General features: G+C 37.8%; 1 protein-coding gene across 6 annotated transcripts in view; it reads right to left on the minus strand.

Annotated features, from left to right (window-relative positions):
* Positions 1-7671: 7671 nt before the first annotated feature.
* exoc6 (exocyst complex component 6) overlaps positions 7672-21475 on the minus strand; it is a 47979-nt gene continuing 34175 nt past the window's right edge. For all 6 annotated transcript variants that reach the window (XM_029527037.1, XM_029527036.1, XM_029527035.1 and 3 more), the window contains 4 exons: positions 18296-18437; positions 15680-15753; positions 12247-12359; positions 7672-11281 (listed from right to left, as the gene is read on the minus strand). In XM_029527037.1, the coding sequence (XP_029382897.1) occupies positions 11155-11281; positions 12247-12359; positions 15680-15753; positions 18296-18437 (456 nt within the window). In that variant the 3' untranslated portion in view covers positions 7672-11154. The remainder of the gene's footprint in view (positions 11282-12246; positions 12360-15679; positions 15754-18295; positions 18438-21475) is intronic.

The following is a 21475-nucleotide window of genomic DNA, read 5'->3' on the forward strand; positions in this document are numbered from 1 at the left end:
CGTACAGGGCTTGGCTGCTGCTTAACAGCGACAAACTGCAGGGATGGATATGTCTGTTCTAACGCAACTGTTAACAGAGGGAGCGCCTAGGTTCAACTATCACTGTTACAGTCTCACAAAAACTTTCTTACATACTCCAATTTGCCATCATGCCTTGTATGTGAAACTCCTCAACGTTTATGATGGTTGAAAGCAGCAGGGTGGTAGGCTAACTAACTGCCATGTAGGCCACTCGGGTCATATTATCTGCCTTTTTCTGATATTGGTTTATGGGTTTTAGCATCCTCAAGGTATTTTACTTCCTATCATGAAAATAGATTATTATGGCACACTTTTGGAGGTTTATAATTCAAATCTTTAGATTTCGATTTCCATATCATTAGTAAGCTATTTGAATAATGCACAATATTGCACTACTACATTAATACATACAGAAACTTGATATTTCTCCTCAAATAATAATTTAATGTGTCAGATAGGTGTATACTCATCTATGATTCAGTTAAAACATTCCAAATCAGCTGACAAACAGTAAACCTGTATCTCAAAACTAGCCTTTTTTTCTACCTTTTCCCAGTTGGCAATCCAGTTTTGAGACCTATTGGCTGTTTAGAAGTCCCGTCATCGCTTGTCTAAAAATATGTTTATACGCTCTTACCACATCATGCTGCTTCAAGAACTGACTGTGAACCTACTAATAATGTGTTGGATTCCACCCCATGACTGAAATCAACACCTTTGTTAATTGCTCTTCTATGGTATAGTTCATTGCCAATTGATGTGCATGGAAATTACCTTAAAGGTCAATTATAATTTACAAGAAGGTAAACTGTTTTTCTATCCTGCTCCCAATATACATTTGTGTTAAAGAATGAATCTTTTTAGGCAATGAGCACTCATTTAGCTCCAATTATGGGATATAGCATATAGTATATCAACTTCACACTGTATTTCGGTATATTTTTCAGTGTAATCCAACAGAAAGCTTACTAAGTAACAGGTCACAGGCATGCTCCCCTAAAAATGAACCCATTACTCCTGTACCACTATCATAACAGAGTTTACAAATGGACAAACTACCACCATGCTCATTTCACCTGATATTTTTTCGGATCTTGAGTCATACAGCCAGAAGTTACCACCAGAGGGCCAATATGTGGATCCCCAAAACCGTACAGCTGAATCCATTTCCAAAATTTTGCTATTTAGAAGGTACAAACAGAAACCCCCACCCATCATTCTGAAATGAAAAAAATAAAATATAAAATAAAATAAAATTTATTACCTTTATAAATTAAATCATGGTCAAAATAATTTGGCTTTTTTGACAATAATTTGAAAAAACAAACAAACAAACCAAACCCATGCTTGGGGGTCTTTGAACCATTTCTACCAGCTTTTGCTGTATGCTTGTGGTTGTCTTGCTGGAAAATAAATCTTCTCTCAAGTTCTTTCTAGTTCTTTGCAGATTGAATCAGATTATCCCCCAGGATTTTTCCACATTCATGTTCTCTTCTACTTTTACAAACCTTCCCAGGCCTGCTGCTGAGAAGCATCCCCAGACATGGTGGTGACATTCCCACCGCCATGCTTCAAGGTAGAGATGGTGTGTTTGTGGCTTTTCTCTGCCACTCTACAGCTTCACTGGTGAGGAACCCAGGCAACAACTGTTGCATGTACAATCTCTCCCTTCTGGGCCACTGAAGAACCTCCTTCACCAGTCTTCTTGCTTGATCACTTAATTTGTGATGCCCAATAAGTTGGAAAGCTTCTTGTCGTCTTCGCCTGTCTTATACTTTTCAGTTATCTTTTCTCTGAGTGGCTTGGAATGTTTCTTTATCTTTATTTTGCAATTGTAGCAGGGATACTGATAAACCAGAGATTGGACCTCTCAGACACAAGTGCTTTTATACTACAATCACTGGACACACATCACCTGCATTCAGTTGCTCTCCATTTCACTAATTGTGACACTGCTGAGATCAACTAGCTGGACCTCTGTTGAACTGGGTCAGTCACTTTAAAGAGGGTTAATGTTAATGCCAGCATTTATTGTACACTATATATTTTTAATTACTTGACAAATTATATTGACCATTATTTCATTTACAAAAGCATCAAATAGAGAAAACATCCAAGAGGGGTAAATACTTTTCATAGGCATTGCATATCACCATTCTTTCTATCAATGTAAGTGACTAGTTTCCATTTATGCTGTGATGGCAATGAAAGCACAGCCTTCATGGCAGTTTGTCTCTCTTTCTTTCTCTCTCACATACACAGACAGAGTGAGCAGTCAGCAAACAACTGAGGTGCCTGTGCATGTTTGTAACTCCTCCCCTAGCTCGCACGTTGGCTGACCTGCTTGTGACCCTGACATCTTGGTGAACTCTCACACACAACCAAGTTCACTGGTCATTAAACACAGAGGAGTAAAGAATTTTGTTATCTGCTAGGTTACTTACCTTTTTAAATGCCAGACGATAACTGACGGATTCAAATACTAAGAATCAGTGGGGCATGTAACAGTGAGTCCTACCAGCCTACAATGAGTTGCTGTAACTGTATGTTTGCTTTTGCCACCTTCTAAGACTTAGATTTATAATTTCAGTCCTATCTGCAATAAAATCTTATTACTGTGAAACTTGAGTAATGCAGTACAAGTCCAGTGTTTTTAAGGGTCTCACTTTGAATTTTAACCCCAAACAGCTGCAAGGTGAAAGTACTAAAAATATACACTGTACAGATATAAGCCATTCAAGTTTAGCAATGTCTTTAGTAAGTAGATTACAATGGTTATTATATCACCTAATGCAATACCATGACATATCACACGGGTTGTCACCGGTTGACAGCAACTCAGCAAACAAGAATTGTGAGCTCAGTAAGTTTATTGTGTCTTCCTTTTTACAACTTTTTACTTACTCAGTTTTAAAGTTACTTTGTCATTACTTTGGTTAAACACCAAAAAAGAAGCATCTTTTCTGGACATTATTATGTGAAAAATATGCATATAGAAGAAAACATTAACATTTATGGCACATTGAGGATGACATCCCTCATGGAGCCCTGAACAACCTTTGACTAGTAGTGTATATGATCCTTAAAAGAGCCTTGCGATGGACCAGCGACCTGTCCAGGGTGTACCCCGCCCTCGCCCAGTGTGAGCTGGGATTGGCTCCAGCACCCCCATGACCTGGGAATGGATAAATGGTAGTAGATGAGTGAATGAGTGCGTGTGATCCTTAAAATCTGAATCATTGATAAATTAAGGTTAAAATTCAGATTAATCAGGTTGCAAAATAGAACTAAATCCATACCACAAACACTGAAATATCTTCAGAATTAAACATCCAATGGTTTTATATGTGCAATATCACTATAGTAATTAGTGATATCACTGTTTGAATGATTAGGTATGATTCAGTCTTTAGATTTAATAATATATATAGGCTATAGGCTGGCATGGTGTATTGGTTGGTGCCATTGCCTCACAGCAAGAAAACACTGGATCCGATTCCCAGGGGCCTTTCTGTGTGGAGAGACAAACCCTAACTAACCCTGCATGGACTTCCCCCTGAGTAGTCCAGCTTCCTCCCACAGTCCAAAAAATAAATAAAAGTTTAAACACTTTAATGTTTGGTGTCTTCAAATTGCTTTGAGGCATAAATGTAAGCGTGAGTGGTTGTTTATCTCTGTATGTACGGTAGGCTGACAACCTGTCCATGATTACCCAAACCTCGTCCAGTGTCAGCTTGGACTGGCTTGTGCACCCCCAACAACCCTGAGAAGTGGTGAGTGATGAAGAAAAAAAAAATGTATATAAAGCAAAATTTAAATGTAAGGGTGCTTGGCTTTAACATGCATTTCAATACTTGACTTAAACTTAAAGAAAAACATTTCAGCATTTATGATATGATGAAGTTAATCAGTCTTGGGATGTAAAGAAGTGATATTAACTGTCCTGCCAACTACTTAATTCTGTGAAGCAAAACTAACTGACTAACTGACATCATGAAGCCTGGCCACTGTACAGCTGGAAACGCTGGTCCAGTCTCATCAGAGCTAACTTCAGTTCCTGATCTACATTATAGCCTCAACAGATCAAATGAATTTTGTAATGTAAAAGCTATGATAGTTAATTATCATTATCATCATTATCATTAGTAAATTATTGCAAAGACTATTCTGGTTTCCCTCTCTTTCTATTCTTTGCATTTAAGAACATTGAATTTTATTTTGTATGGCATAAACTGCACTTACATGCCCTTGGACCTCCCCACTGCCACTATTGTAATTCTTTGTGCTGAAGGAAACTTCAACAAAGTGAGCATATTTATGCTGTTTTACCATACACTTTATGGTAACTGGTCTTACTCACTCCTGGGTTTTGTAGTTGGAGGTGCTAGTCTGAGGTGCCTTCCCAGTGGGAAGAGGTCAGAGGGAGTGTCAGACTCTTGGTTTGGCACAGGGTCACCATCTGTTTGTCAACTGTTTATGTTGTCTCTCTGTCTCCCACTGGAAACTGTTTAGCTTTACAAAGCAGAGTGAAAAATGAATGATGTTATCTACTTATTTATTAGGAGTCAAGTGATATGGGTGCAGAGAATGTCTCTGCAATATTGACTGACCTTGCTCTATAATAATATTATGTCTGATCCAGTCTGGACTTATTGTGCAAAATTTTGGAAGTTCATTAGACTAGATCACACAGGAAACAATTGCACGGCTCCACAGAACGATTTCCATAATATTGCATCATATGGTTTGACAATTTATCATCATGTAGAATTGAAAACTTGCTGAGTTTACACATACGTTTTGTTCAATCCCACTGATTTCCTTTCTAGTTTTATCTGATTCAGTGATGTAGATGCTTTCTCTTGTCTTTTCCTATGTACATTCAACTCATTGATGCATCAACTCTACTGTCAAAGTAAAAGGTAATAAGAAGAATTAAATACGAATGAGCATCATAAAAACAAAAATCTCTAACTTGCTCCAGCTGTGCACCATTTTCTATTCGTGTGCATTGGCTCCAGGGATGACATGAAAGGGAGCCAGCCATAATCTGTACAGCAAGACAAAACAGATCACTTACACATCAGACATAAAATATTAAAGGGTTTATTCCAACAATTTTGCATTGGCAGACTCAAATAAAAACATGATCAAGAAAAAGGGTCTTTCATGAAATGTTCTGCAGTAAATGTGAGTCTTGCGTCCAAACTGAGTTACCCCTTATGGAATTGGCTGGTTTATTTTCTTTTTTACACAATTCTTTAGAAAGACCCACCTGAAAGAATACTTGTTTAGCGTTCATAAATCAACCAGGGTGAAGAGCTGAATCATAAGGTTGAAGAAGCCAATATTGTTCACACTTAAAAGTTCACAGGTGTTGAGAAGTTGAATAAGACTCAGTGTAATACTAAAATACTGGTAAAATCAGTGTGCGTGTTGGAGTATGTGAAGGGTGTTGGTAGAAGTGTAGACCTATGTGTCCTCTTCTGTCTTGCTTTATTGTTAAAGTGAATGTCAAAGCTGTTTACTGCCTTGTTAAAGTGTTTGATCTCTGCCCTAAAATACTTGTCACTCCTGTTGACACACAGGAAGGCCCTTCCACTCCCCCATTGTGGTGACTTGATAATAAGTCATAACAGGCAGTAAATAAACATGAGCAAACTACATGTGACCCCCCCCAAAAAAAAACGTTAAAACAAATTTCATTATGTTAAACATACTGATTCAAAGCAAAATATGTTTCAAGTGACAAGTCTGTATTCAAAAATGTAACATTATCACACAGATTATCATGTCTAAGTAACAGTTTAGTAGTTGGTTGAGTGGATGCCAATTTAAAATGTTTAAACAAAAAATCTCTTTGGAAATATATATGCAAATATATAGGAAATTTAACAAAAATTGTCAAATCAATGCAGTTAAAAATGTTTGTGCTTCGCACAGAATTGTTTTGCAGTTTGCTGCTGTCCAGTTATAATGGAACCCCCCAAGTTTTTCCAGCCCCGTTACAACTGTGGCAACAGGGATACTTGCATTCAAATTTTGACCCAACCAAAAGTTCACTTGCTGTTTCCAAGTTAGCTTGTATGTAATGGGAGGCAGCAAGGCTCCAAGGATTAAGACACAACACAGAATACATTAAAAGAGTGAAAAATCTGTCTTTGTATGGTGTTTGTTTGTGTGTGTGTGTGCGCAAGTGCACTAGAGAGAGAGAGACACATATGGAAATTATACATTTCAACAGAAATGTGAAATGTGCCTTTCCACAGTATTCTGTCTGCTATGATAGCCTCATGTTTTGAGTGTGCGGAGCATCAACATACACAAATACATATGACAAAAATGTTAGTTAATGTTTAAAAAAGCTAGAGAATTAGGCCTGCATTTAGAAATGGAGCAAACATCATCCCAAAGTATCTGGCTGGGGGTCTGTTTGTTCGCCATACTGTGCTTGTTGGATTAGCCACTTGACACACATTGAGTTCAGCAGATTGGTTGTTAGGAGTTTCCATATCAGGTACATGAAATTATGCCTCAAGGGAAAATGACAGAAGATGAGATGAAAATGTGCACACCTCAAATCAGACTGGAGTCTATTTAGAGGAAAATAGACGATAAGGTAGGGTATTCATTAAGCTGTGGCTACCATGCGATTGAGACTCTACGACCAAATGTATCCTGCTATAGAACACACACATCCAGGTCAGACATTATAAGTGTACATAAAAGGTAAACAATAGCACCATGGATACATTGTGATGCACAGTATGCTGAAAAACAATGACACAAAATGGTTGAATACACTTTTATTACAGCACACAAAATAAAATCATATGTAGGAAAACAACATCTCAGTCAGGGTGTTACTGAGCACATCAACCAAGGTAAAGCAAGGTTTCCTTTGGTTATCAAAATGTTCCCTCTTTCCATTCTATGGAAGGCAAGGATAACAATCTCAATTTTTAAAAATCTAGTTGAAACAATCATTGGCACACAAGATGTGTGATGTAAAACTTAATTTTTTTAATCTAGATTTAAGCCATTATGTCAGGGAGTGCTCTGATCAAGGGATCTTGACATTATGTGACTGATTACGTTTTACCTTCATGTACATATAATAAATGTTTTCTTCAAACGCAGAGACAGGACTTTACTTTTATATTTCATCATATTTTACAACCCTATCTCCTCAAAGTTAAGTTTGTACATAAATCATTTCCAACAGCAGCATATCAAAAGAATTGGAACACTTGATGGGATTGTGTCTTGTTATTTAACTGAACGCATCACTGAAATATTAACTGACAAGGTATTTTATTTGTATCAAGTCAAAATATATGATCTTCGAATAAAATATCCACTTTTACATTTTATTTCATCCTCAAGGTTCTGTTTGGAACACATAATGCATTTATGAACATTTGACAGAAACCATTCTCTTTCTCTTTGCCACTCACAGAACTCAAAGGATGACAGCTTGGTCTCTCCTCTCTGTTGGTCACTTGCATACTCAAAAACCTAAACAAATTTTTTGGAGATCAGGCTGGATGGAATTTTATAGTCAGGGGGTGAGAGTGGAGAGTTGGAGAGCCTCACTCCAACGCAACCCTTTATCTGGTTGGTTCTATTTTCTTTTGCATTGCTCAGAACTTCCAGGAGAATTCCAGCTGCAGAAAGGACACACTTCCTGGTATTTTTTTTTTTTTTTTTTGTTTAAATATGAAACCTCTTCAGGAAACCCCGAGCTGCACTAACAATATCTTCCAAAAATTAACAAAGCAGAAGCAATTACTCAAACAGCATTTTGGTAAAGAGAGAAATTAGGTGCAGAATGGTCAGTATAGTATGACTGAAACTCAGATACTCCTACATCTGTCCTGAGTCTAGGAGAACCAGTTTGCACTCAAACTGTATCTTTCAGTCTTTCAATAAAATTAACCTGTCCTTTACTTTGGATTTTTATTGAAAATATGAGCAGTTCAACTAAAATCTTTTGGACCAGTACTTTAGCGATAGATTGTACCTTAACCATGCAAATGAGTACTCAACTATTCACCAAAGTAAACAACAAATTCAGGAATTTCAGACTTTTACTGATGTCATATTTACTTCAGGTATTGATGGAGGTGCATATCACAGTCAACCACCAGTTCTGTTTATAGCAGACAAGCTACTGTAATATCCTCTTTACAAAATATGCAGTATATACACTGGCATTTACAAGCAACTATTTAAAAAGGCAAAACATGAATGCAAAACAAAACAAACAATAAAAAAAATTAAAATAAAATAAAATAAAATAAAAAAAGAACTTCATCAACTTCAGTGCAAAAATGTTAAGTACAGCACAGATCCGAAACATAAACAGAATAAAAACAGTCTCATTATAAAATGTTTTCATTAGGAGAATCTGTGCAACTTTTTAGTAATCAAACAACCTGCCTGAAAGGAACCAATTCATTATTGCTGTGCTTTGTGGATAGATGTGGGTTATGAGTTTCTAAAGCTTAACTTCACCCTGAGGAACAAAAAGAAAGAATATATATATATATTTTGACATGACAACCCCTAGACACCCCATGTGTGGCATGTTTGGGTAGGTTGTAAGAAGAAACTGTAGTTAACCCTACAACTGGCCGGAGTACAGAGGGGGGAAAGGGGCACGCACTGATGTCACCTTTCACATGAAAACCATCTAAAGCACAAAGAGGCCCAGGAGGCCAATCACTTCTCTGATTGCTGTGAATGCCCACAGCTGTGAACCTGGGAGGAAGGAAAGCTAATATTTTATAAAAGTAAAAGTCAGTGGATTTCATGATGATGGAGCCATTACAGTCTATCACAGGGTCAACATATATTGACCAACAACCATTCACACTCACATTCACACTACTTGCAGTTTAGAGTCACAAATTTACCAAACCATGCATGTCTTTGGACCTTGGGAGGAAGCCGGAGCATACAGAGGGAACCTATGCATAGGGAGAACACAGAAAAGCTCCAGGCCTGGGAATCGAATTCAATGCCTTCTTTCTGTGTCTCCACTGCACTAACCACTATCCACTTTGCTGTTGTCTTAAATACAAGTTGTATACAAGTAAACAAGTACAAGAAGTTGATGATATTAAAAAGGTGTCTGTAGGGAGCTCTAGTTGGTCTGCTGTAATGTACATGGTTGGACAACCCATATAAAGAACCCTAGATGGAAATTCTATCTTTAGTAATAATTTTTGTTTTTAGCTGCTCATAGTCTATGTATGCACAGACTGTACAGGAGGATAATTTGCTCCAAACTGCACATGTGAACATGTCTTTCTTTTGGTTTGGCTCTATATTTGACAAAAAATATCCACAACAAACACAGGCAGTAGATGTGACTTTCATTACATGATACTGGAGTCCTACATCAAGCTCAGGTGATTTCCATGTATGGCCATACATTTTGGGGAACCATGTTGTTTCTGCAAATAAACTTCAAATCATTGTCTGATAAAATTAGTCAAATAGCAGCTGTGTTGCAACTGTGTTGTGTCAGCTGTAAACCATTTAAAATAAGTGTGGCTGAGATTTGACAGAAAAACACCTGCAGTCTGGCAGAATTTATTAAAATTTCAGTTGCTCTGATTACATAACCTGTGTCTGCTGAACCTGTGAAATTGATTTGATTACTTGGTTGAATGTTATGCTGTTCAACCTATGCAAACAAATTCACCAAAGAATGAACACATGAAGAGGCCTAAACTACAGTATGGGTGTCAGACATACTCTCCCTTGCTAAATCTCTCTGACATTGAACTCTGCCATTTTAGTTACTGCGAGTAACTGTTCTGTTCTGTCTCAAGGGGGTGAGCTTAAAGGTACAATTTGAGAAACAGAAGAAGACAAGTAGCAAGCAAAAGTACAAAGAACGCCAACATTTTTTTCATGAACATCAGCCTTTCAAGACATCATCAGCCATTTCTCTGTCCTTTCATCCATTCATGACCTTAGCATCACCTTGTTTCTGCACAAGAACACGTAGAGAATAGCAACATTATAATTGATGGCACAATGAGTTTCATTTGGTCTGTGTCAGAGCTAAGAATGGCTACAGATTTAGACAGATCCTGAAGATGAGGATAATTCAGCAGAGTCTGCTTCCTTGTCCAACAACATGCAGGTTTAAGTTAACTGGTATATCTATAAGCCTCCTTATGTTGGCCTTGCAATAGACACTCTTGTCCTTTGTCAGCTGGAATTGGTTCCACCACCCATGCACAGAAAAAAGTACAGATAATAGGTGGTCTGCTGCATGCATAGACATAGCTGACAGTAAAAGGTCTCCACAATGGAGTGTGATCACCTGTATAATGGATTGGTTTCCATTTGGTAATTTGGTTTCTTTTTGTGGTTCTGTTTTTTAAGATTTTAGCGACTCAGACTAAATGGACCCACACCTGCAAAGTAGAGATGTCCAACTGAGAGAAAACGAGCGGGCTGGTTTGTTTTATCAAGCTTTATCAATGGATAACCAATTACTTGATCTTTCTACATCCACAATTAACTTGTTATTCTTACAGATGAAAACAAGGAAATAGGTCTGACTTAATCCATGGGGCACAGAGGTATTGGAATCCCTAGTATAATATATGTGTTTCTGACAAGAAAAACAGGAAATGATTAATGCTGCTCACATGTGGTGATAAGTTTTGACCTTTAACCTCATTGTCCCCATACTCATCATTTTGTGTGCTGCCCCACTCTTCCTGCAGCTATACTCATTTCACTCACCAATTTATGAAGTTTGTTGTATCATAACCATTAAAAATATTTTGCACCCTTTATACCATTCAGCCAAGTAAACTGTTCTGTGTGTGTGTTTATTTACATAGAATATTAATTAAGATATAACAGAGAATATAAATCCATAAGTGTGTGCTGTATTTGCAAGGCAAGAGTTCTCTGCATGCCCTGTACAGTGTGTGTATTGCTTTGCTTTTTATGATGTGAGTCTGTATGTTAGCTAACTACCTGCGTGTTTGTGTGTAAATTCCCTGTGTGGTTCCTATGTATGTGTTTGTATTACTCCGTCTGTGAGTGTCCCGACTTTCATTCATTACTTCTGCGACACCCATGCCACTCCTGTGTGTGTGTTCACGAGGACATGCCATTGACCAGGCTCCTAAGCTGTTTCACCACAGTCTCTATGAGCTTCTGTTTGTCTCTGTCGTTTTTCCTGAACTGAGAGAAGATGTTGTTCTTCTTACTGGTGTCCTTCATTCTGCAAAAAGACAAGAGGATGTCAATATGTATTCTCTCAGCTATGTTGTGGTGCTGTTCATGGCAGGGTTAATACAGACAGCGATAATATAAAAATTTAATTTGCATGAGCAGTTAATGAAAACAAAACACAATAGAGTATTTAATGAGGGTAGGTCCATGATTCTCGTGTGAGTTCAAAAAGCTGTTAAGAAAGGAATCCCCCTGACTATCTGAGTGATTAAGTGGCTATACAGTATTCGAGCATGCTTAAGAAGAGCAAGGACAAATGGTGAGGATATTGCACCTACCCCCTGTAGACTCTAAGCAGCAGCAGAAAAACAGCAGACAGAAGAAGGGTAAGAGAACCAGGAGGGAAACAATGCAGCTCCACTCATATCTGAGCTTTTCATGTTATATGCAAGCATACATTTAATTACATTCTATTATTTGAGAGAAGATATTTGCAAAACCTATGCTTTCATTACAATAGAATGCTAAAATTTTTTCACACCATAATGATTTTGTATAAGCACATCTTTTAAGCTTTTCCAGAGTTAATACCAATACTTATACCAATAATAACTATAACTAACTATAACATTCACAAGAAGAAAAACAATTCTGTTTTGTCATGATTTATTTAATTAAAGTGAAGGTAAGATCTGGATCTGAAGCTCACAGGACCAGGAAACAGCTGGCCTTCAAACCATTTCTGAGGAATTTTGCTGATGCCCTGATTAACCTAAGAGCAACTTCTGAGGCAATTTTGGAACTAGTGAATAGGTTAGGGTCAGCCATAGTGGATCCCCATTCAGATGAAGAGCGCTAGTAATTGAGGTTGAAAAGTATTTCACATCTTTTTCCTTTTTGTTTCGTGATGGCTCTTCCTTTAACTATTTCCTCCAACACCTGAGGCATCATTTCTGCTAAAGCATACTGATTTTGAAATAATGTACACGCCTGACCAGAAGTGTTAACACTCACTTCTCAAGTAGAGCCAGGGCAGTGGCTGGATTCACTCTCAGATATTTAGAGGTTGGCTGTCCATAATCTGCCAGATAAGTGGACCAGTCCCACACCATGAAGAGGTCCAAGAGCTACAAGGTACAACAAGACATTCAACATTTATGCACAATAGAACTTTATTTTGAGCAACCAAAGAGAACGGGAAACATGGAGGCTGGCAGTGAGTTTAATTGATAAGAAGAGAATGACATGATTATTTTGCATTTTTTTATTGGCTGCTGTCAGTCTCACTTTGGATGCTGAGCTGCTGTTATTTTAGTTAAGTTTCAAAGAGTGACAGGACTCAGTACATCTTAGCTCCAAACACTGAAGTGCTTCAACATAGTACTGATTTTAACTAGGTAACAGCCAAGAGAATTATATTTGGAGCTTAGACCTGCACCAAAGCCTGTCACTATATTGTCAACACATTTGCTCTCATAAGTAACATAAATGTGTGTTACTGTTTGGTCAAGACGTGTTTCTACAGCACACAGAACACTCTTCTCCTGAACAACAGCCTGTGTTCTGCAGTTCTGATATTTTAGTCATCTCTCTTCATCTGTATGAGAGGGAAAAGAAGGGCGGATCTTATGCTGCAATATGATAAGTGTTAAGTGAGAAAAGAAACATTTAAAATGGCCACCCATCGACCTCTGGTTAACCTGATGGAGATGACCCCCTCACTCCACCCACACACAGTGTATGCTAATGTCATAGGGTGAAACAGCTGGGTGTTTAGTTCATGCTGAATGGGCAGTAAAAGAGCAGCTTAGTGATAATAGTATTATTCAGTTGACTGAGAAACTCCTACACACAGGGAGAGGCTTAACAACAATGCCATTATTCTCACCTGGAGCTAAATGATGAGCCTGAGCAGGCAACTCAAGGGTGGCGCATCTTCCCCTGACACCCACTCAACTCTCCACTGTTCATGACAATTGAGAGGATCTAAATGATTTAGGTGCACTAAGGGCATGCTCTCATTTTAGAGAAACTGTATGTAGCACTGCAAAGAAGCTGAATAATGAGTAAAAACACATGCCTTAGGTGCCATAGTGGTGCAGTCATTAGTACTGCTGCCTGACTAATCAACTACATAATAATATAGTAGTTCAATACCCCAAATATTTCAAATAAATTCTACACGTAAGGGGGAAGTAAGCTTTTTGTGGGGATGTTTTTCCATGCGTCCTTCCAAATTTCCTATTGAAGAGTTAACGCAGTTCCTCGTATATTATCTTAATGCAGTGTGTGGAGTTTTTAATGGACATGTGTCTGATGAGTGCTGAGGGAGGGTTAACTCAAGGTCTCACTAGATCATATTCAAATGATACAGTCTAATTCAGTTTTTAACTGGATGATGGAGATGGTTTTGTGGTGTTTAAGGACACTTCTTGAGTTTGCAACTACCTCAACTTGGAGTGCATAGATTAGAATCTCATATGTTTGTGGAAACTGGTGTCACCTCAACAGTTCACTGATGCTTCTGCTCTGCTTAAGACAGAAAATTGTTGAAAGGACTCTTCAAACCTGAAGTGGCATGTTCTTGGGGTTTCTAAATGAGATCTTCTGATAATATTTTAAATTCTTTATCATTTATCATCCTTGACAAGGTGAATAAAAAGGTGCTGCTTTCTTTTTTCCTGCATTTTCAGGGACATTGCAGCATATCTTGGTGTGTTATCGCCACCTGTTGATCAGTGAATTAGCACAATACCATTGGTTGGTCAATGTATTGTATCATCAGATTGTGTGGGCGTGTGCACAGGAAAAACAAATCGATTCACTCAAAGAAATACAGTTTCATTGATTTAGTTATTCAAACACAAATATTTCATATAGTGAATTTAATAACTGAAGTACAGACTTATCAGTGAAGATCAGTTCCATACATGTTGAAGCCATCATTATTGATTTAACTTTAAGTCACTCTCAGCAGCTACAGATAACAATAAAAAAAGCAGTTGCAGCTATGAAATCAATGACCATTAAGATAAAGGGAAAGTAAAAGGTTGACCTCTGTGTAACCTCAGTCTGAGGTTGCCTTCCAACCCATTTACCTAAGGCTGGGATTAACAGGTCAACCAAGTAGCTGATATAAAAGGGACCATCATTAGACAAGTTTTGTCTAATGAGCTGCTCCAAAAAAGTGAACTCAGACCCTGAGCTAAGCATGGCAGGAGTTCAGACCACCTGGATCACCTGGATTGGTTTCTGGAAATTTAGGTTTGTGTGCGTGTGAGAGAGAAAGAAAGATTGGTAAATTAACACGTTAATCCTCATAAATTTCAATCTTGATATTCAGTATGAATATAAATCACAATGAAAACACTAAATTCTATTCATGTAATTCACCAGCAGTTATTGTGACCATTAATTAATTGGTTAAGTCTTTATTTTTAAACCAAAATTATCTTTTTATAATTGAATATTTGCCAGTTTTCTTATTTGTCATCTTTTTCAACTTGCAAAAGGCAGGTTTCACTTTTTACTTTAATAGCCAGTTAAAGAGTGAATCAGGAAATTAAAAAGATTAATTGAAAATTAAAATGATTGCAGAATACAGTTTTGCATGTGTTGAGTTTATAAGTAGTTGTCGACTAATCTTCATCCAAGCCAAAACTAATCTTTTTGTCAACTTGTTACTTTAGTCAAATTTATTTTCTCTCTTTTATATAAATGTTGAATTCTTCACTTAATTATTGTAAGATTTCATATTCATTAATAAACTAAATTTATCTAATTGAGCACTACTACTTTTTCCATACATGATACACAGGATATGTTGCTGTTATTTCCTGGGTCGCCCCCCGCCCAGAGAGTTTAGAAGTCCTATCCTAACACACACACCAAAAAAAAAAAACAGTGAGGGAGCCAAGCTGGCTCTGTTCAGTGCTGTGACCTCAGGCTCAGATTAAAAGGGCATCACAGACACAAGTTAATGAGAAGAAGCAAATATTTACATAAAACTGGTGTTTCAAACACAAACAAGGAAACAAGGGCATGTGCTTGTACGACCAGCATGTCCAGTTTTTCTTAGGCATCCTCGAGCTTGTGCTCAGATTAGGCCATTGTCTTTGACTGGTTGCCTTAATAGAAAAGCAAAACAAAACAAACAAACAGTACTGGTATCTGGTACCCCTGACTTCCCATTTAAAGACGGTTAAAACTAAGTGTTGCACCTGGTGTGAAAGTTCTGAATTTGTGGTGTCAAATAGACATCTGACCTTGGGTCAACAAAGGCTGCCACCATTTTCACTGGGAAAACATGAGGGAAAAAAAACCTTAATTGAAAAAAAAAAAAAAAAAATTAAATAAAAAGGTGCAGTCAGTAAAGCTGACCTAACCTTGTCCCGGCTATGTTTTTACAGATGAATGTAGCAGTCTTCTGTACTGCTCAGTGACTTACCTGTCGAAGGTCGATAAAAGCCAGCTGTAGTGTGTCTCCTTGGAAACCAGGAACCGGCTCTGAACTGGCAAATACTGAGGAGAATGACAACAGTTGCTTTAAACTTAAACCCAGGTTTACACCTGGGATGAAAACCACAGTGTGCCTATGGAGGTTAACATTCTTTCAACAAGAAGCTCAGTCACATAACAATTAAAATATAGTTTCAATGATAACAAGAGGTCCACTGCTTTATGGTTAACACAGGTGAAAAACATAGAGCAGAAACAAACTGAATTTTCCCTTCTATTCATAATAATTATAGAAAGAACTTCATAGTACAGGTCCCCAAAAAATGCATCCAAAATATAATATTAACAGATTTGTGAAAGCTTTCATTTATTTTTCTAATATATCAAAACCAACAATTTGGCTGGTTTGAAATGATTTGATCTTAAATTTAGACATTGGTTAATGATACAACATCCTGCTTGATTGTTCATCCAAATGCAACCCTAACCCAGACCGAAATGATCTTATTTAGTACTTAGTATTACCAACTAGAACTAGGGGATAAATATTACAAAACAACCTTATGGAGCTGAATTTTCAGAATTACTTTGTGACTGAATGTTATCTTAAAATTAAATCAAAAATCAATGAAAAGCAATATTTGGCAGATGAAGTTTGCGGTTGTGCATGAGGCATCTCTGCCTTCACAGCAGAATCCCAAGTATTAGTAATGTTGTTTATAATCCTCCATTTCTTTGCAGAGTCAAACAGCTTCCCATCCATATACACTCACACAGACATTCATTCATTCATCGTTTTTTGCTTATCTGTTTCCAGGTCGCGGGGGATGGTGGAGCTAATCCCAGTTTATATTGGGCAACTGCGGGATACACTCTGGACAAACCATCAATTTTATTGGAGCTGGGGAGAAACCAAGAAAACACAGAGAGCAACAGCAGGGCTGCTCAATGCCGCATAAGCCTAGCAGCTGATCATGGATTTGGGCAGTCAACTCGTTTCCTAAGCATGTCGCTAAAACCACCCTCAGACCCGACATCACTATGTCTACTGTCAGAGGCAACAAAGAATGTTGTCATGCTGGAGCTCACCATGTCATGGGAAGAGTGGATGGAAGAGGCCTTTAAGCGGAAGAGAAATATGACAACCTGGTTAGTGTCTGCAAAAAACAGGTTGGAACAGGCTAGGTAGAGTAGAGTTCAGAATCTCTCTGCAGAGCATACACTACACTCACACAGGTCATCACAGGATCACAGGTGAGAGGAGGACAGCCATATACAATAGCACAGAGGCAGAAGAGAAAGCCTCTAGATGGTTTTAGATAAGCAGGGCTGATCTGTGGTCAAGTGCTGCTAAAGCACAAGCTGATCAACCTTAGTGGGATTGCCCGAGGGAGGATGTCTGATGTCCGTTACATCAATGGCCTGATGTAGCATCACTAACAATGTGCCCTATCTATGCATTAGAAGATGTTTTACAATAATGTTGCAATACAATTCTGCCTGCAAAACAAATCTAAAGATCAAAAGGAACAAAAGAATGCTCTTTGAATAATTAAAATAAACAACATAAAATCAGGGAAGTATGGTGACATAGTGGCTAGCAGTGTTGCCTCACAGCAAGAAGGTCGTGGGTTCAATTAGCGGGACAATGCATGTCTAGGTTGATTGGTGACTCTAAATTGTCCTGCACAGGGCCAATACATAGAGACAGATAGAGACAAACAACCACTCAAACCTGCCCTTGCCCAATGTGAGCTGAGATTGACTCCTGCATCCCCGTGACTAGCAATGGATTGATGAATGAATGAATAATCCCTTATCTGTTGTTTACGGGTGTATTTTACAAGCGTAGTATGCTCGTGATGGGAGGGAGCACATATTTTATCACTGGACAGGTCGCCAGTCCATCGCAGGGGCAACACATACAGACAGACAGATATGAACAACCACTCACACTCATACCTACGGGCAATTTAGAGTCACAAATCAACCTAAACACACATGTCTTTGGATGGTGGGAGTGACTATGAGTGGCTGTTCATTTCTGTCTGTGTTTATGTTTTGGCCCCACAGTGTAGCAACCTGTCCAGGGTGTAACCCGCCCTCACCCAATGTGAGCTGGGATTGATTCCAGTACCCCCCATGACCTGGAATTGGATAAGCGGTAGAAGATGGACAAATGACTGAATATTTGCACAAAATATTGTGATTGCCCCAATGTTCACCTGGAGTTTGCGCCAGTTGTGATGTGTAATAAGTTATTACAACCTCAGCAGTCAGGATTCAGAGAATTTTGTAGCACATCAACAACTGTGTTACTAATGAGGATCATGACAGCAATGATTATTATTGTGAATCCACTGGATTGTAAAAATTGTATAGTTTTTTTTTTTTAACAGCCATGGGCACAGTTAATAGCATAACACAGACAAGAACATATTTTCGTATCCAATAAGTGGACAAGGCTACAGGACAGTGGTAAGCACTGTTGCCTGTTCCAAATGATAATGATTTTTTTTCTTTTTCAGGAAAAGAAATACCACATTTAGGTGTAACATGATATTAAAACATAAATGAGTTTAACATTTGATTGATTTCTACTCACATTCACACTGAATTACATCCAAGTTGAATTGCTGAATGGCTCCCATACTGATCTGTTTGAGCTCTGTGTCCAGCAGCATTTGCATCAGTGATATGGACAGATGCTTACAGGCTGACATACAAGCTGTTTGAGCCACTTTACCCTGTAGAGGGAGAGACGGGGGGATGGTGTAAAGAAAGGAGGCAAGAGTGAGGAAGGATGTAGGAAGTGTTGAGATGGGAAGTTGGGATGAGGGGGACAAGACAAGGACAAAAAAGTTGTGAAAGAGGCAAAATTAGGTAAAATAATTGTATGAACATTTATAAAAAAAGGGGAAGTAACTTGCATGAAGATGATTGGGGTAATGAGTAAAGGGAGACGAAAAAAGGGATAAATGAGAGTGTGTGAAGCAATTGGCCAGAGATTAAGTTAAATGGCAACAGAAAAGAGAAAGGAAGAAGATAACAGAAGTAAAAATAGATATATGAGATAAAGAGCAGAAAGGGCAAACCATAATACAGTGTTAATTGTTTTCTTCACACATTTCACAGACTATCTCCTATCTACTCAAGGCATATTTTTTAGAAAAAGCACAAGAAACTTGTGCGACAAAAAATGGACCAGACTCAGTGATTACCTTCCTAGCAATAAACTTTCGCCCTGCTCTATGTTCCCTACAGATAATATCCAACTAGGCATAGTGATAGTTGGTTACTTGAATTAACTTTTGAGAAATCCATTAACAAGTAAGTGTTTTGTTCTTAAAGAATTCCACAGCTGCAAAATCCTACCTAGACAGAAAAGGAAACAGTAAATGAGTTTTGTAAAACACGATACTGTTCGCATAGGATTGGAACTATCAGTTGAGGTTTTCTTGACAAAATGTCAACTAGTATATTCAACTAGTATACTGGAAGTAGACACAAGCTTTAAAGCTTTGGCTGATGAGAGAGGTTAAGTGTAGGATAACATTAATAGAGAAGATTAAGAATGCAATTAACATTTTTAGTTAGATATGCTGTTATTTGTTGTTGTTTTTTTGCTGTTTTTTTGTTTCTCTTTCAAAAATCATCTGCCATAGTGGCTGGTATAATGAGAGCTGAGATACACACACACATATATAGATGGATAAATCAGGAAAAAAAAAAACAAAACACCTCCATTCTCCTGGTGACCTCACTCTGACCTACTTATTGGAGGTCTAACACCAGGGCATGAATAGAAAGGGTTCCCACATATATTTATTGATTAACTGATTTTTTTTATTTATTTTTTTTACATTTGTGTAATATTTTATCGTGTTTTCATTAATAAATTGAAGTAGTTTGACTTAGGTAGGCTAACCATAGGGCACAGTAAAGAGGCTTTTAATTAAATGAGCTGGCCCTGTTACAAGCTGTGTCTGAAAGGTCTGGAAAACAGTCTTTATAGTTTCATAATTTGTCATGATTTTTCAAGAATTTCATGATTATTAGATTACAATTAGAAAGTGTCAATATTAACTGAACCTTTGGTATTAAAATCTCACATGGGTATGTTGTTTGTTGCTCCTCAGTCATGGATATGTTATTTATGTACCTATTTTTGGCACGATTGTATTAACCCATTAAGACTGGGTGCAAGAAAAACTAGAAAATGACACATTTTTTAAGACCTTTTGTTTCGTGGTGAAATTCATTTTGATTAGCTGAAATTTAACCCTGAAATCCATTCAGGAAAATCCACTTTATTTGATTTTTTTGGTAGCTATAGCTTTCAAGCATTTTTAAAGTTGCAGTTTGCACATATTTTGAGTTGAGTTTATTGTATATATTGAGCATATATTGAGTTTGAGTCTCATCTAAATATTGAAAGAAAGTTAGTTATGAGAAGAATGAAGCTTCAGTGAACAGGTTTGTGATGCACAACTGCATATTGTCCTATCAAATCTGATTAATAACACTAATACCATAAAGAGTATTTAATTGTTTTATATATTTAGTATACATGTACATTATATTGCCATAACTAGTTACTATCCTGCCTTGACTCGCATATGAACTTATGTGACATCCCATTCTTAATCAGTAGTGTTAAGTGAGGACACTCAAAGCAAGGCCCATAAAGACATGGATGAGAGCGTTTGGTGTGGATGAACTTGACTGGCCTGCACAGAGTCCTGACCTCAGCCCCATAAAACAACTTTGGGATGAATTAAAGTGGAGACTGAGAGCCAGGCCTTCTCATCCAACATCAGTGTGTGACCTCACAAATGCGCTTCTGGAAGAATGGTCAAAAATTCCCATAAACACACTCCTAAAACTTGTGGAAAGCCTTCCCAGAAGAGTTGAAACTCTTATAGCTGCAAAGGGTGGACTGGCATCATATTAAACCCTATGGATTAAGAATGGGATGTCACTTAAGTTCATATCCAAGTCAAGGCAGATGAGTGAATACTTTTGGCAGTATAGTATATATCATACATATTAAAAAAAGGTTTGCCCAACATATGCAGGTAAAGGACAAGGACAGGTAAAGTTTAATCAATAATACACATAAAACACCTCACATTCTTTTACTGTATCATTTAGCAACTCCACAGCTTGTGAGAGAACTGTAAATTTTGGAACAGCTGTTTGTTACACCTCCAGTCAAACGCATCTGATGACTCACTCTTAGTTTGTGGTTAGATAGGTAAAGGAACAGCAGATCACCACAATCCATTCTTAACAGATACTCATGCAAACAGGGATGATGTGGGGACCCCAACGTCAAGGATAATGCCACCAGCAGTCTTATGAAAATACAGTTCTACAAGAACCTTTAGTGTCAATAAAAATGAAGAGGATAACTAATTCAAATACAGAAACCACTGATAGTGCCTCACAAAATGATGGAACTAATGAACACCATAATGGACTGATACAAGAAAGTCAATGTGAGTGTAGCTTCCTCTCTTTGAGCTCCACAACATCCCTGATAATATTGTTCATGCTGACATTTGAGCAGCAGACAGACGCCGGAGCTACAAGGAGTGCCAGCAGGGAAGGCTGCAAGACTTTACTCTGAATGAGAAGCTCAGTCTATTGACTTCTGGTTCACAGAAGCAGATTGTTGATTCTGATAAATTAATAGCTAATCCAGGGGCTGTCCACTCAGACGTGAACCGCTAAGGAAAAGGCTACACACAAAGTGCAGGGCTATGGTTAATTTAGGGTATAT

This window comes from Echeneis naucrates, chromosome 19, assembly GCF_900963305.1.
Source record: "Echeneis naucrates chromosome 19, fEcheNa1.1, whole genome shotgun sequence".
Classification (NCBI taxonomy): Eukaryota; Metazoa; Chordata; class Actinopteri; order Carangiformes; family Echeneidae; genus Echeneis; species Echeneis naucrates.